At 40.8% G+C, this 17,763-nt stretch overlaps 1 protein-coding gene across 3 annotated transcripts in view; it reads right to left on the bottom strand.

Moving 5' to 3' along the window:
* The window catches only part of zfhx3a (zinc finger homeobox 3a), a 59,640-nt gene that overhangs the window by 14,703 nt on the left and 27,174 nt on the right, over positions 1-17,763 (bottom strand). For all 3 annotated transcript variants that reach the window (XM_060923260.1, XM_060923262.1, XM_060923261.1), the window contains exons 3-6: positions 12,167-12,395; positions 6,014-6,103; positions 5,697-5,827; positions 5,369-5,569 (exon numbers count right to left, since the gene is read on the bottom strand). In XM_060923260.1, the coding sequence (XP_060779243.1) occupies positions 5,369-5,569; positions 5,697-5,827; positions 6,014-6,103; positions 12,167-12,395 (651 nt within the window). The remainder of the gene's footprint in view (positions 1-5,368; positions 5,570-5,696; positions 5,828-6,013; positions 6,104-12,166; positions 12,396-17,763) is intronic.

Genomic DNA, 17,763 nt, shown 5'->3' with positions numbered 1-17,763 from the left:
TTTTTAAAAAAATAATCACCTGTGTATTTATACTAAAACAATTATCCGCATCAGGTTCAGTGAATATCGGTGAATAATAACCTCGACTTGTCTCTGTTACAATTCAACGATATTCACTTCACCGTCAGTGAATAAATCGCTAAATAATAATACACAAGGGCTGTTCGTTGACGATTGGAGAAAATTTAGCCATGGAACAATTAAGAGATATAAAATCTAACATTGAACTCATTCAATCAGTGAATGAGAGGAGTGACATTTTAAAAATCAAAACATATACCAAACATATTCCAGCACACGGAGGATTTATCATTGGCGTAACAGCACACACTGTAATGATAGTTGTTTTTGCTGTCCTAACCGTCACTGTTCTAGTCCCTCAAGTTAGCTGAACTTGAACTATAACCCCTATTTTGTTGGCTCCGATTTGGACCAGTTCTTATTTTTGAACGTGCGATTGAAAAAAAAACACCCTCAATTAGACCTCACAATGGAACCGTGGTCACGAGAGTGACACTTCACAGAGTTCACAGGTTAAGTGCAATAGGAAACCCTTCCTACTATATAGCAATGTCTTTAGACACCTCTAGTCCAAATAGGCCTATCATTTACCCCCTCGGCTTTAAAACGTGGAAATCAATGTATCTGAGAGGCAGAGGGAAATTCAAACCGAGAGCTAGAGAGGCACACAACAAAACAAAATGGCTGCCATTATCATCACAAAGCCCACCATTTCAGCAAGATGCTTCATTAGAGGAAGGAAGCCAAGCACACAGACCTTCTCAAGGTCACATTTAATTTAAAGCACATAATTGGGAAGCACAGTTCGTAACAAGAACCACCTAGCACTGGATCAGGACTAATGAAGCTCAATTATTTTCATTACCCTATCTCAGTGGAGGAGGAGGAGGGGGGGAGCAGGGAGAAATGATGTAGGGAGGGTTGGGAGAGATGAAAGATGAATATACAAAGCAGAGAGAGCAGATAAACAAAAATAAAGGATACCTAGCTCAAATCCAGAAATATAAAGAAGGTTAGTACAGTAGTTCCAGTTAAATGTGTTCGTGCATTTCATTAACAAGTCCATTATAAATATGAATGTACTTTTTAAACGGACTAAATAACATAAATGAGAGGTGTTTATATACTTTGGTTATGCATAGCTAACCTCCTGTCATTAGACACACGTCATTTCAACATTTGTGTTTGCTTATTTGGTTAACTTTCTGAAAAAGATGTTCCAATATTATTGGAACCTTTATATTTAATATTTAAGAACTGAATTCATTTTTAAACTTGCTTAATTTCTTAATTAACGTGTTATCCAATTACGTTTTCGGTTTTAGTAACCTTATATCGTGACTCGTATTGGCAACTAATTGCAATTAAATATTATACTTATCGGCCTATTCGGTTTTTAGCCGTGTTGAATTTAGTTCGTTTGGTCCACGGCAGGCGTCGCTTATCCGTGCGATCTTCACGAGACTTGTGTGAAACGTGAAGTGTCAGCGCCGCCATTTTGAAAACTGTTTTCCAAACGAAATATTGCACAAAAACGAGTTTCAATGACGATTACTGCCGACTTTTTGCAAACTTTCCTGATCGCTATCAAAACAAACAAAACTTCCGGCTTGATCACATCAGCATTTGAAAGAGGGCGCGCGCATCTTTTCACAACGTTGGCAGATGTTGGTCACTTTGATTTCCGCTGTACGTTTTACTTCCGTCCTACGATGTCTTGCACAGGTCTCGACGAATCTTGTTTACGGCCACTGCTTTGACATATGGACTGATATATTACAGAGCATATTTCAAACACTCATAACTTGCTATAGCAGTGACAAAATAGCGATCAAAAATGCGTTCCGATATTTAATAAAATGAGAAATAGAATTTTGATTATTAAAAAAAATTGCCTTCAGTTCCCCTTTAAGAAGCCTGCCCTGGAGATATTAACATCGAGTCTCATCTTGTAACATCTAACCAGGTTGGAGAAGCATGAAGACCATCTTAAACCCTCCTCCATGCAGAACATTAAGCTCATGCTGTCTCAGAGAGTTTGTCCATGAGACTCTTGCTCATCGCTTGTTCATTAGAGATTGTCATCTACTCTGGATTTCTGTAACACGTACTGTATTTGTAAAATTAGGGTGTTGAAGCACATTTATATTCATAGATTTGTATGAGTGGACATCCAGAGACTGAAACGGTTATTGAAAAACACTGCTTTGATACCATGGATGGGATCAGGGTTCGAATTATGAATTCATCTTTGTGGGAGTCTCTTTTAAAAAAAAAAAAGGAACAGTGAGTGGTCGCGGCGAGTAAATATATAAATAAAAATAGCCTAACAGGTGCACTTTCCGTGAGTGAGAGGATTCAGGGCTCGTTAGGCTATACGTACACACAGTAGTCTTTTTTATTGGGTTTTTTGTTTTTGAACATACAGTATTTGCTATTTTCCTACAGCCTACACTTTAAACAGAGAGAGAATGCATTCTACTAGTAGAAAATAAAAGCCATTCTCTTGCCATCACACAGACGAAATAGACCAAAGTGGTCCGTTTTCAGCAGGCTGTGGTCATGCTCCAGGAACCCATGATGCTGACGTCCGATGTCCTTTCTTTATCCATGATTGGACGAATGGAAACCGAAACGCGTCAGTGGCCTTTTTTCAGTGGCATGGTAGCCAGTAGTCTCTAACTTATTGATCTTTTTCTTGAAAGCTTAAAAGGACATGGGACATGAAACATAAATGCACGCTATATCAGTTTCTTTCCATTAAAAATATGAAATAATTGCATCAACAAATACAAAATTATCTATTAAATTCAGCAAAATCGTTATATTCGTGATGATTATATGGCATTTCTGCTCGAGCTCCGATATGCATATTTTACAACCGGAAGAGCCGCTGTCACGTGATCATACGTCACAAAAACTTTCGGGTACAGCACAAGCAGGTAGATGAATATGGAGAAGTGTGAATCGTGATGATGATGAATGCGACAAAATAGTTTTTGTGTCTTGGATGACAAGAAAATTGTTTTGTTTTTAGAGTGTTTAATGTACATTGAACATCATGGTGTATTGCGACCTCCCAGTCAGTCAGACGCGCTGTTACTCCTGTTAGCAATGTAGCTAGGCTCAGCATGGCCAATGGTATTTTTGGGGGCTGTAGTTAGATGCGACCAAACTCTTCCACGTTTTTCCTGTTTACATAGGTTTATATGACCAGTGACATGAAACAAAGTTCAGTTACACAAATTGAAACGTGGCGATTTTCTATGCTATGGAAAGTCCGCACTATAATGACGGGCGTACTAACACCTTCTGCGCGCTTCGACAGCGCATTGATACCTTCACTCGGAGTTGTACCATTATTTTTTAGACAGGGCGGACGGACCAGGGCATTCGCCCGCCTGGCCGTGCCCGACGAGGAGCGCTCTCGGCCAGCTTGGGAGGCAGACGGCAGCCCCTCCTGGAAGTGTGGTTTTACCATGGGCCTCATGCGGTAAGGATTAGTATTATAATTTTGGGTGTATCAATTATTGATTATCATAATTCTGACTCGTTTCGCCATTTTGAATGTTTTCATCTCGGACTCTGGAAGCATTGTATCTCAATCAATCTCGAAAAATATCAGCAAAAAAAAAAAAAACTAGCTTGCAACGGACTTTAGCTAGATCTATGATGAACTTTCAATGTATGATACAAAAATAATACTTCTTTCAACAGATCATTAGCCTTTGAGCAGAATTGTTTTTAACTTACCAGGATGTGTTATCGAGCCGACCGCTTTCAGTTTCATGGGGATTGAATGAACTCTCACTCTCAGAATCATCTGACCCGTGAGAGTAAAGACAAGATCTATGTTCATGTGAATTTCCAGCTATCGGTTCGAATTGATAGGGCCTAACTTCACATCTCTGTGAAACATCGGGAATGTCACTGTCGATGGTGTCCATTTCGGTAACCTGTTTACATTAGATTCCCAAGCGCTGGCTCCTTGAAAAGTTTTTGTGACGTCACGGGTCACGTGACCGCTTAGCTAATTAACGAATCATTGTTTTACGCTGATGTATAAAAAAAGTTGAATAATGTGATGATTTTCACATTTTTGACGCCCTGCAGTGATTTAGATGGCATTTCTTATGTCCTTTATACATAATTATACCCAGAAAAAAATCCATGTCCCATGTCCTTTAACCAACGGATGAAGCCAAGGTCAAGTGGTGGTTCTTCTGAAAGGATTAACGTGTGCGTGTGTTAACGTTGGCGAGGTCTCAAAAGGATAGTTTGCGCACATAGTGGCGTGATGGTGCCGCCTTCACGAGAGTATGCACCTAGCTGTAATGTGTTCTTTTGGAAAACATGTTTTTTATTCTTATTATTTCAGGCTATCTTTAACATACTTGATTTTGATTTGATTTGTTTATTCAGTAAATAATAATCATACAAACACTATACATGTAAATATGACAATTAAAAACCAGGATAACACCTGAAAGCAAAATTGCTCATTTCCAATGTGGTCCTATTAGTCACGATAACAAATATTACTCGGTATATTGAGGGGAAAAAAAAAAAAAGAGCTTTATTTGTGATTAAAATATAATGATGCTGCACTTTTAGAGGCCCCCACAGATATATGATTTTTCTGCTTTCATGCGAGCCAGTCCTCACTCTCTGGGAGCTCAGCTCCCACTGGCTGCCACGTAATTCAAGCCATGGTTGGGATCAGGTGTGTGTATACAATTATGTTTTTGTCCATTCTCTTAAAGGGGCGACAATCATTTTAGATATAACTGTGTATCGGTGCGTTGTGAGAACAATGAAAGAACTATTAAGTAATCCTTGAATTAAAAAAAAAAAGACGATCATTAAGACCTTTGTGTTGTGTCTATACCTTTCTGTGCACGGGTGATTTGGACTGAAATGAAAATATTGTCGAAAATGTCTTAAAACCCATTTTATCATGAATTGGTTCCCTCTACTGTGCATCACAGTTGTCATAGCAACAGAACCATTTGCTTTTACTTCCTGTTCCAGTCGCTACCTGTGTTTTATTGGTTAAAACCTGAGTGCCGCTTTGCCTCATTTGCCCCAATTAGTGTGTCAACTTTTACTTTTTTCTTTATAGTTTTGCCCTCGTTTCTCTTTACCCGTTTTCCTATTTCGGTCCTTTAGATGATATCTGTTTACGGACATCCTCGTATGCCTAATATTTGTGACCCATTTATGTAAACACCTGCACGAAAATCCTGAGTTTAACTAGTTACACCGAAGCAGGTCATCATCTGTTAATGCTATATTTTCGTAGCACATGCTGGCTGTTTCTGCCCATGGCTGTGTCACTGTGTCTCACCGCATTAATGAGTTTCTGCGTGCAGTCTGCAGTAACGCTGTGCAGGTGTGTGAGGTGGGAGCGCATCAGAGCGACACTGCGCAGCGTGTCCTGGCACAGCGGGCAGCGGAGAGTGGGCTGCACAGCATGCTGGATCATCACATGACTCCTCAGACGGCCGAGATCAGCGTGAGAAAAGCGACAGAACGGGCACTGACGGACCTGAGAGAGAAACGAGAGCAAGCCGAGACGTTTGATTTAATGAAACCGGTCATGGAAAGAAAAAAAAAAAAAAGTGTCATGAAACACTGACTCATAACACAAAGCAGGGGTGGAGGTCTAATCTAACCTGCTCTGAGGAGATCTCTTCGTGCGCTCGAGGGCGTTTTGCAGGTATGGAGTCATCCGTGTCGCCAGATGCAGAACGCTTGGGACTGACAGACAGCTCGTTCTGTTTCTTATCTCCATGCATGGGTGCTTCTAAGGAGGGGAGAGGGAAAAAAAAAAAAACACTTTTGATATGACTCATCTCATCTCATCACATCACATCACATTCACTGGCTGCGATTGCCAATTGTTAATCTATACTCAGATTTCAAAAGCAACTGCTACTCTAAGAATTAGAAGCACACAAGTCAGAAAAGCCACTTGGGAGTTCATCCTGACCCGTTTTCTCCTCCTCTCTGCTTGCGTGTTTGGTTTGGTCCGCCTGGTCCGAGGTAATCTCAGCGGGTGACTCCGTCTCATTCACGTCTCCTAGAAAAGGAGTGAGGGGGGGAAGAAAGAGAAATATTGACCACAATCTGACTTGTGTACCATTTCACATTGCATTTCTTACTTTAGTTAGTGTGACTTTTTTTTTAATGTGAACCGAAATAAAAAGAAAACGAGTAATAGGTCATCTTTTTTGTGAAAGAGTATCTCGGACTTTCTTTGTCTGCGTTTTGGGAGTGTGAGATCACATTCTAACCTATAGGGGTCAGTCTACACTATGAGGGACCTCACTAGCTTCAAAACAAACCAGTCAAACTCACTCTCTCTCACACACACACACACACACACACACACACAAGCAGCAAATTATGTAGACAAGCAACTGCTTTGCAGATGCCATTCTAACGAGAAAGTGAAAGAAAAGCAGAAGCTCTGTTGTCATGTCGTCAGCAGCTTCATCTGACCGAAGGGAGTTTAAAAGTCACAGGAAAGAGAGAGATAATCCTACACGCGGTTCACTTACTCCAAGTACATTTCACTCCACAAATTGGAAGAACTGTTAAATTGCTTGAAAATGGATAACATTCTTGAGCAGTTTTTAAAAAGAGCACACACACACATTGTTCACGACTATGCAACTCCATTTCATTTCATATTGCTTCCTTCACAACAGCTAAAAGCCAAACCTTCACAAAAGAAGACAGAAAGATAGTCTGTTGTTCTTTTTGCAGCGTCTAAAAGAGGACAAGACAGAGCGCCTCGGGACATGCACTTCACTCCGTCCTCCCCACAGCCCTCCCTTCCTCCCTCTCTCCCTCTCTGTCTGTCTGTCTCTCTCTCGCTCTGTCGTCCCCTTCTCGCCTGCTTTTTCTAGCTTTCTGCTTCTTTAGTGCAGTTCCTGGACGTGGGGGAGGGGAGGAGACGAGAAGAGCTGATTTGGGTAGGTGTTTGAGGATTAGAGTCGGCCAAGCCAGAGGAGACAAAAAGCCATGAGGTCTGTCATAACAGACCAATCAAAGCGCAGCTGAAGGATCCGCTAGCGGTTCTCAGAGAGCCTGATTATGACAAAGAGAAAGACGGACCGAGGGAGAGGCCAGCTGAACACCAATTATCCTGACAGCCGTGCTATTGATTTCCTATCAGACCTACACAGCCATAAACACAGGACACATAATCTGAAAGAGTCAAATCCGCTCTGCTTATGAACGCTCCGCTGGACACGTCTCTCACACACACACACTCACAAATAAGGTTGTTTTGGGGTTTTGTTTTGGTTTTTTGAGAATTATTTTACATTTTAACAAAGTACAACGACTGAACGAACAAGCGCAGTCATGTGTCGTTAATGTGACGGGTGATGAGAAATACAAAGTTAAGAGAAACGCCAGTAAAATGTGCCCCCCCCCCCCCCAAAAAAAGCATAAATGTTGAATTTCTACAAAAATGAGATGCACTCAAGAGAATTACTCGGTAATAACAGTTAATACATGCCTGTTAAGACTATTTAATATCTATTCTAATGAAATACAAAGCAAGTGACTGTAATTTCTTTCAAAGTCGGTGATAATAATGTGCAGCTATCATCACTTAGCACAATAGACGTTTCATATTTCCACCATTTAGATCATTAGCAGAGAATCTGCAAAGCAATTTTCTTCCACTGGAAAAAAAGAAAAAGAAAACAACAGCAACAAAAGAGATCTAATTTCTCCAGCTATAAACACAAACGTCCAGATTGATTAAACTTCCATAATCAAAGGCGTGCAGTTCTTTTGGCTTGTTTCCATTTCGCACAAAAAGAAAAGAAATAAAGAGCAAATGAATCCGCATCGGGGCGGTGAGGTCAGCCTGGCCAATAATGAAGTGATAAAATGCACTCACACGTGCTAACAGACTCCATACGCACTGGCGGCACACACCTCATCAGCACTTCCTGCTCGGCTCGGGGATCGGTATACAAATGCTCTACGGCATTGATCCGTTATTGATTACAAATTAGGAAATGCCCTGGTGTTCTTACAGAGATCAATAGTGAGCCATTGAGGCACAGTGATCCACTCCAACGCTGTTTATTCAGCCGCTGCTTCACTAAGAGACTCGAAAGCCAGTCACTTATCACAGCTTTCACTTTACACACCGGAGTCACACGGAAACGCAAGCCAAAGGTTTGGCCGTGTTGTTTTCACGCGTTTTGATCAGGAATAAAGGAAATTCAGATTCTTTTTTTTTTTTTGGGGGGGGGGGGGGGGGGGGGGGGCAGGAACTAAAGCTGGCATTAGGGCTTTTATTTGTTAATGAATACTACAATGTTGGCTTTTCAATTACTGGCATCAACAGAAGGCTGTAATATGCAAATGAGACCTTGAACAAATCACTGAACAAATCTCCATGTGATGAGTTTACCTCCCACAGACATTTAATATCACTATTATTGTAAGGATTTGAAGAATCTCACTCTCTCCCTCACACACACACAACATCCATATGATCCATCATTGAACAAACGCTTTTTTTTTTTGGTCAAAGGAACACCATCTGAAAGTTTGTATCAAGTTCAATAAAGATGCTGATGTACTGCAAAGCAAATCTAATCGCAATAGTACCCATGTCGTGGAAAAAAACTTATCCAAACCACGGGGGTAAACCCAATTAATATGGTTTTATCTTTTAAAAAAATAATAACTTCTCCATTCTCCTGTCTGTTCCCAGGACAGGCTCCAGATCCAGTATGACCCTGATTTGTTGATAAATTACTGAATGATTAATTCATTCTCTTAGTAAACCATTTTCATGCATCTCAAGAGAACGTTACAGAAGCTGCTCCTTAAAGAACAAAGGAGGAAATAAAGACATTACGAACGTACTAATGCCTATAAATCGGGAAAAATAAATCTTGCCGTGTGCATTTCTACAGGTATTAGGCCATCAGTGACGCTCTCCTGTGCTTTCTCCTTCCTTTTCCCTTCAGAGATTAATTAGATGGCATTAATTAACTCATTGCTCATTAGAGGGTGAGGCCTTTATCAGCTGCATTGACTGGACACCGCCCCTGGTAAGGCCTCCTTCTGGGCAGTGAGGATGTAACAAGTCTGATTATTGGCAGATGAATTAACACAATCAATTCCTGCCATTCTCGACAAAAATCTCTCACTCCCATTCACTCCCTCTTTCTGTCCGAATACAGAGACTGAGCTTTTGTTTAAGCCATTAGTTGAACCGATTTGGGGTTTGGACCAAATGATAATTGACTACCACCCGCTCCCATCAATTACCCCACAGTATAAATAACCACACGCTCTCTTGTTCTCTTTACGTCCAGCTTTGCCATTCGTCTCCCGGACTCTCCGCCTCCGCTGTTCTGCCATGTTTCACAGGTGCACCCAAGAAGCAGCACCACAACATGGGGGACCAACTAAAGCAACAATATATGATGGAAAATGAACGAGTTTAAATAAACAAATACAAACTATAGAACTCTTTTTCCTTGTTTACGTCCTATAAATCCTGCATTCGTGAAAATACTATACACCAGTATAAGAAGCTTACAATTTCTTTAGACATTTGATTAGAATTGTATGACCTCATAATGTCAGGTCAAATATTCATAAGAAAAACTCCGGTACACTACCTGTACCGCACGCTATACTGCGTTACAACACACACTCGGCTGTGGATTTGTTTTTAAAACAAAATTTTTGATCACTGAGACTGATAGAACACTTTGACTTGTGCATGCGACATTCAATTGCAAAAAAGTGCCATGGCAGTGCACACGTCACTTTTACTATTAACATTTGGAGACAAATTCATCCGCTGTTTTTGTAGCTTTGTTTATCTACAACAGAAAAGATTTTAAAATCTGTAACTTACATGCTGACAAACGCAACCTTTAGTGTTTACGGTAACTTTTGCTGGCAATGCCTAAATTGTAGCTATGTCGTGAAAATCAGCAATAACATCCGAAAAGTTTAAAAGAACACTGAAAAAAAAAATATCTGGATAACCTGAATCTTGGAATATTTACACTTTTATATACTGTATATGTTGGATTATTCTATCCACATTCACTGGATATGAGCAATCGTGTGCTCTGATTAGCTACTCTACGACGAGAGTATCAGCTCATATGCCGTGAGTAGAGAAAAACAAAATGGCGGCATGTCGCTGAACCAACCGAGGACGAAATAAAACCCCAAAAATTGTTACCAAGTATTTAAAAGAAACAGAAATAGCTAAAAGAATACAGCCCCCCCCCCCCCCCCCCCCCCAAAAAAAAAAAAAAAACTCCTGTTCCACTCTCCAGCCCAGTCGGTGGCAGTAATGCACCTTTAAGTTGGTTTGATAATCGCAAAAAAAAAAAAAACTAAAGAAGAAAACCCCCAAAAATACAAAAAAACCCAAAAACAAAATATGGAATAAAAGTATTTGATGGTAAGACCGTATCTTTGTTTATTTTTCAAGAATTATTATTATAGCATTTTTCACAAATTGCTACTGGCATTTCGCCAGTTTGTTTACATTCTAAGCGGAAATGATTCTGTCGGACGTTTTGTACAAACTTTTTATTTATCGAATTTACAAAAAGCAAAACTAAAAATGCTCCATTTCTCAAAATCCAGTGAATGTGGATAGAATAAAAGAGCTGTTCCACTCAATCTCGTCGTACATGGCTTATAGCAAACTCGGTGCTACGTGCTTCGTCGGCTATCAGTTCATGAATGATTCGATTTCGTGGAATAACCGTTAATAGTATTTAGTAGACTCTCTCATACAAAGCAACTTACAAACTATGTAGTATAATAATATTATTATATAAAAAAAAAGTATGTGCAGCTTCCATAGTTTTTAACCTCGCCCGGGACGAAGTCCACCGGGGGCGAGGTATTGTTTTTGGTTGGGTTTGTTTGCTTCTTTCTTTCTTTGTTTTTTTTTAATAAACGATGTTACGGGAAAACGGCTGGACCAATCTTCATGAAACTTTCAGGATAGATGGGCACTGGTCTCAAATAGAACCTCCAAAATTTGGGGAGTCATCCAGCCAAAGTCAAGGTCACGGTGACCAAAAAGGTTAAAAAAAAAAAAAGCTCTGCTCAGACTGCAGGAGCGCTGCCTCAAACACTCTGCCCAGGGGTGCAGATCCGATGTCAGGATTGGGGGGGACACAAAAGTGATTTTTTTTTTTGCCCGTATGCAACTCATACCATGCAACCGTAAATCACAAATTCGTAGAGGCTCGCCACATCATTCAAAAAGTACTGCACAGGGAATCATATGTCTGAAAATACATTTGTTTGTACAATTTTGAATAATTTAGGGGATTTTTATTGGGGGGGGACAATTCATGTTTTTCAGAAATTGGGGGGTCATGTCCCCCCCGGGATCTGCACCCATGACTCTGCCCACAACCATGCTGATTGGATCACTACCTGCCTCACTTGTATACACTGCTCTCATTGGATGGTTTCTCGGTTCGTTTACGTATGCAAAGGAAAGGGGTTTGACCACACCTACTTTTAAACCCCATTGATAAAAACTTCCCTGCTTTGTTGATTTATTCCTATAAATAATAAATAAATGGACTAGACTAAAGAAATCGCTTTCAGACATGTTTATGCTTATCACAGAGGGAAAGTGCGTTCCACTGAGCCTCCACTGTCTGTACTTTATATTATTCTACTCTTACGTCTTACAGTTTTCGAAACCGAAACCTCTGAACCGAGGCTGACAAACACACGCTGTCGCAGGGGGCGACAGAATCAGAATCATGTTTATTGGCCAAGTATGTTCACACACAAGGTCAAAATCAAGGTCAAGGTCACCAAAAAGGTCAAAATTGGTTTTTCGCGATATCTTCCTTCATCGTAAGTGCTACCGGCCGAGGTTTGTTTTGCCTGACAACACTTGTTTTGTTTCTTTTACCCAAGAACACAAAACCACACTTCTGCATGTCCCATGATGTTCCCGAAATACCCGTCTTTACTCTGTTAAACCAAATATGCAAAATGTAATTAGGCATTTCCCGAATTCGGAATCCTCTGCACACATTTCACTGAGAAGAACCTGAACTGTGGAATCACTGTAAGCCTGAGCATGTCCCGCTCTTACCGTCATCTTTAGCATGACTCTTTCTGATCTCAAACATGGCACTGAACGCCTCCTCTTCATCCTGGAGGCCGTTCTGGATTCGCTGCAGCCTCAGAAGTCCCTCCCCTCTCTGGTGGCTCAACGAATTGGCGTGCTGCACCAGACTGAGGTTGTTTTGGGTGGAGTAATCGCACAGCACACAGTGCAGGGAACCACCGTCAGACACGGCTCCCTCAAACTGCTGCAGGTACTGCGGTGAAAGGAAAGAAGAGTGATGTCCGAGTCAGTCAGGCGCTTGTTTGCTGATGTGCATTTACTCATTTTTACCAAAAGAACAAACTGCATTCACAAAAATACAGTACAAACCTTCTCATCGGCTCACTATTTCACATCCAACTGCCAAACATTACTAGATATACGGTATCCTTTCTCTGTATATACATCAGTCATACAGTGGAGCATGTATGCAGAGGCAGTAACATATGCAGGCAACAGAGCCTAATCTAGGAATCTGAAAATAGGGGACAGATCCCTCACTAGTTGTAGAAACAGGGGACAGAAAATATTAACATGGGTAAAAATATCCCTCATTTGTTCCAGTTAGTGGGGACAGAAAAATAAGTAATACATTGGTAGATATTTTCAAGAGTACATCTATAAACAGAACAGTTTTATTAATCTTTACTTTTAGAATATCATTAACATAATACTAAATTGAACTTTCAACAAGAAAAATTAAACAAATTACTAAAAAAAAACCTAGCAATCATGTAGAATGTGTAAGATTACCAGGACTACAAAAATGCAGAAAAATAGGCTTTACTTATCCAAATGCACCTGTTGGTTCAAAAGTTAAAGTGCAGAGAACCTCACAGCACAACATGAAGTTACCTTAAAATATAATATAAATGCCTCAGCTTTCATGTAAGAAAAAAAAAACTATTAATACTAGTACTGTGTGCAGGCAGTCTCTCCTGAAGACTAAAATTAAACAATAATTATAAACTAAAAATAAATGGCTCAGGCTTCATAGAAGAAAAAAAAAACAATTTGAACAGAATCTCACAGTATGATGCTGAAGCTGCCTAAACAATGGAAAATAAAATACCATTTTGGCAAAAATGTTGGCATCCATTAATTTTTAAGTAAAAAAATAAAAAAGTGCACACAGTGCTTCACTGTAAACATAACACACTTTCAGTAAGAGAATTTAAGCCTATTCATGCAATGTTGCCAGATACTGCTGACGTTTTCCAGCCTAAATATGTTCAAAACCCGCCAAAATGCACTTAAAACCGCCCAATCTGGCAACACTGCGCACATGCTGCTTCTCTTGAATGTATACACGGAAGTAAGGTGGAAGGTAGTTTGTCGACGTCACCGCAAGACGACGACAACGATTGGTCAAATTTGCGGGAAAGTTGTGGTGATTGGATAGAATTGCAACACCGCCCTGAATTCGCGGGGATTGGTTGAATTTGCGTTGATGTTGCAAATCGCGAAATCCTGGAGGGTCTGAATGTTATGTTTGGATGAGACAGAACGATATGCCATGTGCTTTTGGGTATTTTTAAAACACTTCACACGATTGGTTGAGATACACTGTCTTCCGGTTCAGTGACCAATGATATAATAGTTCACAAAACTGTTTTACCCGCTAAATAAACCATTCGGAATACTTCGGTCCTTCCCGATATTTTCCGATTGGTGTGTGAACAACGCTATATTTACCGAAGTGCTTGCTAGCTGGTGCTGACAAATTGATACGCGCAAGATTCAGTAAAACGCGACTACACGCTCTCTACTTATAAATGCGCGACAAAATGAATAGATACGCGATATCACTCTCGCGCCCAAAAAGTGGATGTGCGACAGACAGATAAAAAACGCGCATTATCGCGTATTACGCACCCTAGATTAGGCTCTGAGGCAATGTAAACAGTTACTTGTTAAACATCCTGTGTCCCAATTTGAGTGAAATGCATTAAAAAAAAATTTTTTTTTAAACCCAACAAAAACCACATCACACTCAGCGTGAAGAATAAATCTTACTTCACACTGCACATTTCACTTTAAAATTATTTCCTCCCAAACCTCATAGCAGCTGATATATGCTAATACACAAAATTATATCTATTATCTAAAATAAGCCCCATCAATTCTTTATTTTTTATGCCCCAGCTTTCACTTTCAAATGGCTTGAAAGCAGACCTAGCATGCATTGCAATTAAGAGGAAGATGAAAACCCATCGGGGTGTTCTGAACTGGCTCGACATCTTACCATCATGTAAACAACATAATTTTGTTTCTGTACATAAATTTAGCTACACAGAATCCAACAAGCCAAACATAATGTCTTCTGCTTGGCTGCAAAAAACATTTCTTCTTTAAAATGCAGTCTCTCTCTCTCTCTCTCTCTCACACACACACCAGGAGAAAGACCAGTTTGCTTGCTTTACTAAAAAGCTAAACTCACTGGGCATGTACTGGGCTAATGGGTCGCATTAGCAGGAGGGAAAAATAACACACCATCAATCACTATTACTAAACAGACCACAGAGGCCTGAGGGCAAGATCGCAATTTCATCCTCAGCTTGCTTGGCTCGTCCCTGCATTCCCATGAATGAGAAAGAAAGAAAGTCTTTTACCTATAACCAGCTCATAAAACACAAGATTCCGGTTTACTTGTTGAGAAAAGGCTGAACAGTAGAATGCGTGGAAGGATGTAGTTTAGAGCCGGATGACAGGAGTGACAAACTCATGTAAACGCTGTTTTGATGATTAAGATACATTTGACGCAAACAAAAGTGACCGCAGTGAAATCAGTTAGATATAGTCAAGATTATTTTATAGCGCTTTTAACTATAAACACACATTGTCGCAAAGCAGCTTTACAGAATTTTAATGACTTTAAACATGAGCTAATTTTATCCCTAAACTATCTCCAGTGAGCAAGCCTGTGGCGACGGTGGCAAGCAAAAACTCCCTCAGACGACATGAGGAAGAAACCTCGAGAGGAACCAGACTCAAAAAGGGAACCCATCCTCATTTGGGTGATAACAGACAATGTGATTATAACATTTTTAACATGAAGTCTGATGTTTATTCATGCGATATACTGATGACAGACAACCACCACCACCTAGCAGTCTTGTTTCAGAGCACAAAAGCTGCAACACATGTAAGGAATAAAACACTGTGTGGTGCTGCTGTTGTAGGAAAATAACCAATGGTGTGGCTGATGGTGTGATGCAGGCCAACATGAAGTCATCACCGTTACCACCCTGAAGTTGATTATTCTCCTAAAACAGCATGTCCCAAAGAGTTTCTCTCTTCTTATACAACAGCAATTAGTCAGTGATTTATTTTTGTGAAAGAATACGTGGCGGGGGCGGCACGGTGGTGTAGTGGTTAGCGCTGTCGCCTCACAATAAGAAGGTCCGGGTTCGAGCCCTGTGGCCAGCGAGGGCCTTTCTGTGTGGAGTTTGCATGTTCTCCCAGTGTCCGCGTGGGTTTCCTCCGGGTGCTCCGGTTTCCCCCACAGTCCAAAGACATGCAGGTTAGGTTAACTGGTGACTCTAAATTGACCGTAGGTGTGAATGGTTGTCTGTGTCTATGTGTCAGCCCTGTGATGACCTGGAGACTTGTCCAGGGTGTACCCCGCCTTTCGCCCGTAGTCAGCTGGGATAGGCTCCAGCTTGCCTGCGACCCTGTAGAAGGATAAAGCGGCTAGAGATAATGAGATGAGATGAGAACATGTGGCAAATTTTATCTTTATAGTCCAAATTAAATGTTGAGGAACGTCTGTACTTTATGTTCTCGGTCATCACTTATTATAGCAGCTACAAACAGTTATTTCCTTACCAGCCGTTCCTTTTTATTTCTCTTGAAGTTAATAAGGCAAAAATGAAGCTCGCCATGTTACAAAGAAACCGGGATACACCAAGCCCTCTGCAAATGGCAGAAAGCTTACTGTGTTCGCACTGACAATGGAGATTCCTCACAGTGTTTAAAAAATTTTATAGGGCTCGAAATTCGCGGTGGTCCGGTCGCCCGAGGCGACTTAATTTGTCATTTGGCGGGTAATTCCTGTCACTAGCCAGCCCGGCTGGCTAGTTGAAAATAAAAAATATATACAGTATATGAAGCGAAGATTCAGACACACCGTCAACTAAAGCCGCCACATATTAAGCGTGTGCCGTGTCTGTGTTAATCGATGTGTTTATCGGCAGGACGGAAACTACCGAAGAATTCTGAATCATATCGTGTACGAGTCAGGCTGTCGGTTTTTTCACTACTGCGCATGCATATAACGCATCTCGTTGAATATCGCGGTAATCACGGTAGTATTGGACCAGGTGGGTGGAGCACAGAAGCACGGCAGGCCAGAACTGAGTTCTCAATGAACTATTTATTGCTAGCTTTTCAGCTTTTTATCACTTCCCAGCCGTGCGCGCACACACGTGTTCTGGTTGGGGAGAGAGAGCTCCCTTTTCTCTGCTCTCCTCTCCTTTTAAAGGGCGCAGTCACTGGGGAAGACACACAAACACAGGTTAATCCCCATCAGGTGCAATGATTCCACCACTTACCTTTCCTGACTCCGCCCTCCATTCACAGACCAACGCTTGGCCACGCCCCTGCTGTCACATCACGTTATCAAATTCAATAGATGTGGCCGCATTATCGCCCATTTAAACACGTGTGGTTTTTTTTGTTGTTTACATCTACATCTGCCAAAGCTACGCTGCGATGTGGAATTTTCTGAAAGGTGTACAGAAACCGCCAGAGACGGGGACAAAGTGACCTCGGTCTGAAGAGGAGAAAAAGGCCGCCGATAAAGCGTACAAGAAGGAGAAACGACAAAGGACTTATAAGCAAACGTGGGAGCAGGGTAGGCCTTGGCTGCGATACGATTTTTATGGAATAATTAATTTTTTTCAAGTTGATTTCTAGTCAATATGAAGCTCCTAATGCTTTCTCCCTCATAAATGGTTAAATACAGAAAGCATGTTGGACATATTCTCATACATGTCAACCTATACGGAATGTCCGTATTTTATACGGATTTGATTCAATAAACGTAGTACACGAGCGTACAAATAAAGTTATACGGATTCTTTAAAAAAACTTCAATATTTATTTAGAGCTATAATCAATTCCCACGATGATAAAAGAGCGCATAACATATACAAACGTACTGTACACCACAGAAAGCACAAACAGCCAGTCAAGAGTCTTATGAAATCGTGCGTTATCTTGTGGTAGCGAGACTTCGTTCCACTTTTGATCATGCGCACACTGCACTGCGAGAATCCCGCCAACCGCAAAGTAACATTTTGTTTGAAAAGCGTATTTCCACCTGAGCGACTTTCAGTAGCGACTGAAAAGATTCTGAATGGGCACTCCGGCAAGATCAACACAGACACTTGCTGTGACATGCAGCCTCGTGAGGTATTGGTGCAGACTGCTAAAAAAAGCTGTCATGGAGTACAATTCAGAACATTAGAGTGACACTTTGTGTTTTTGTCAAACATTGGAGCTTTGTATTCATTCTGAAGGTTTATTGTTATTAATATTGAATAAAAAGTAACTTGGATATATCATTGTTAATTATCATT

Source organism: Neoarius graeffei, chromosome 6, assembly GCF_027579695.1.
Source record: "Neoarius graeffei isolate fNeoGra1 chromosome 6, fNeoGra1.pri, whole genome shotgun sequence".
NCBI classification, from domain to species: domain Eukaryota; kingdom Metazoa; phylum Chordata; class Actinopteri; order Siluriformes; family Ariidae; genus Neoarius; species Neoarius graeffei.
This window is presented reverse-complemented; position numbering and strand designations above follow the sequence as displayed.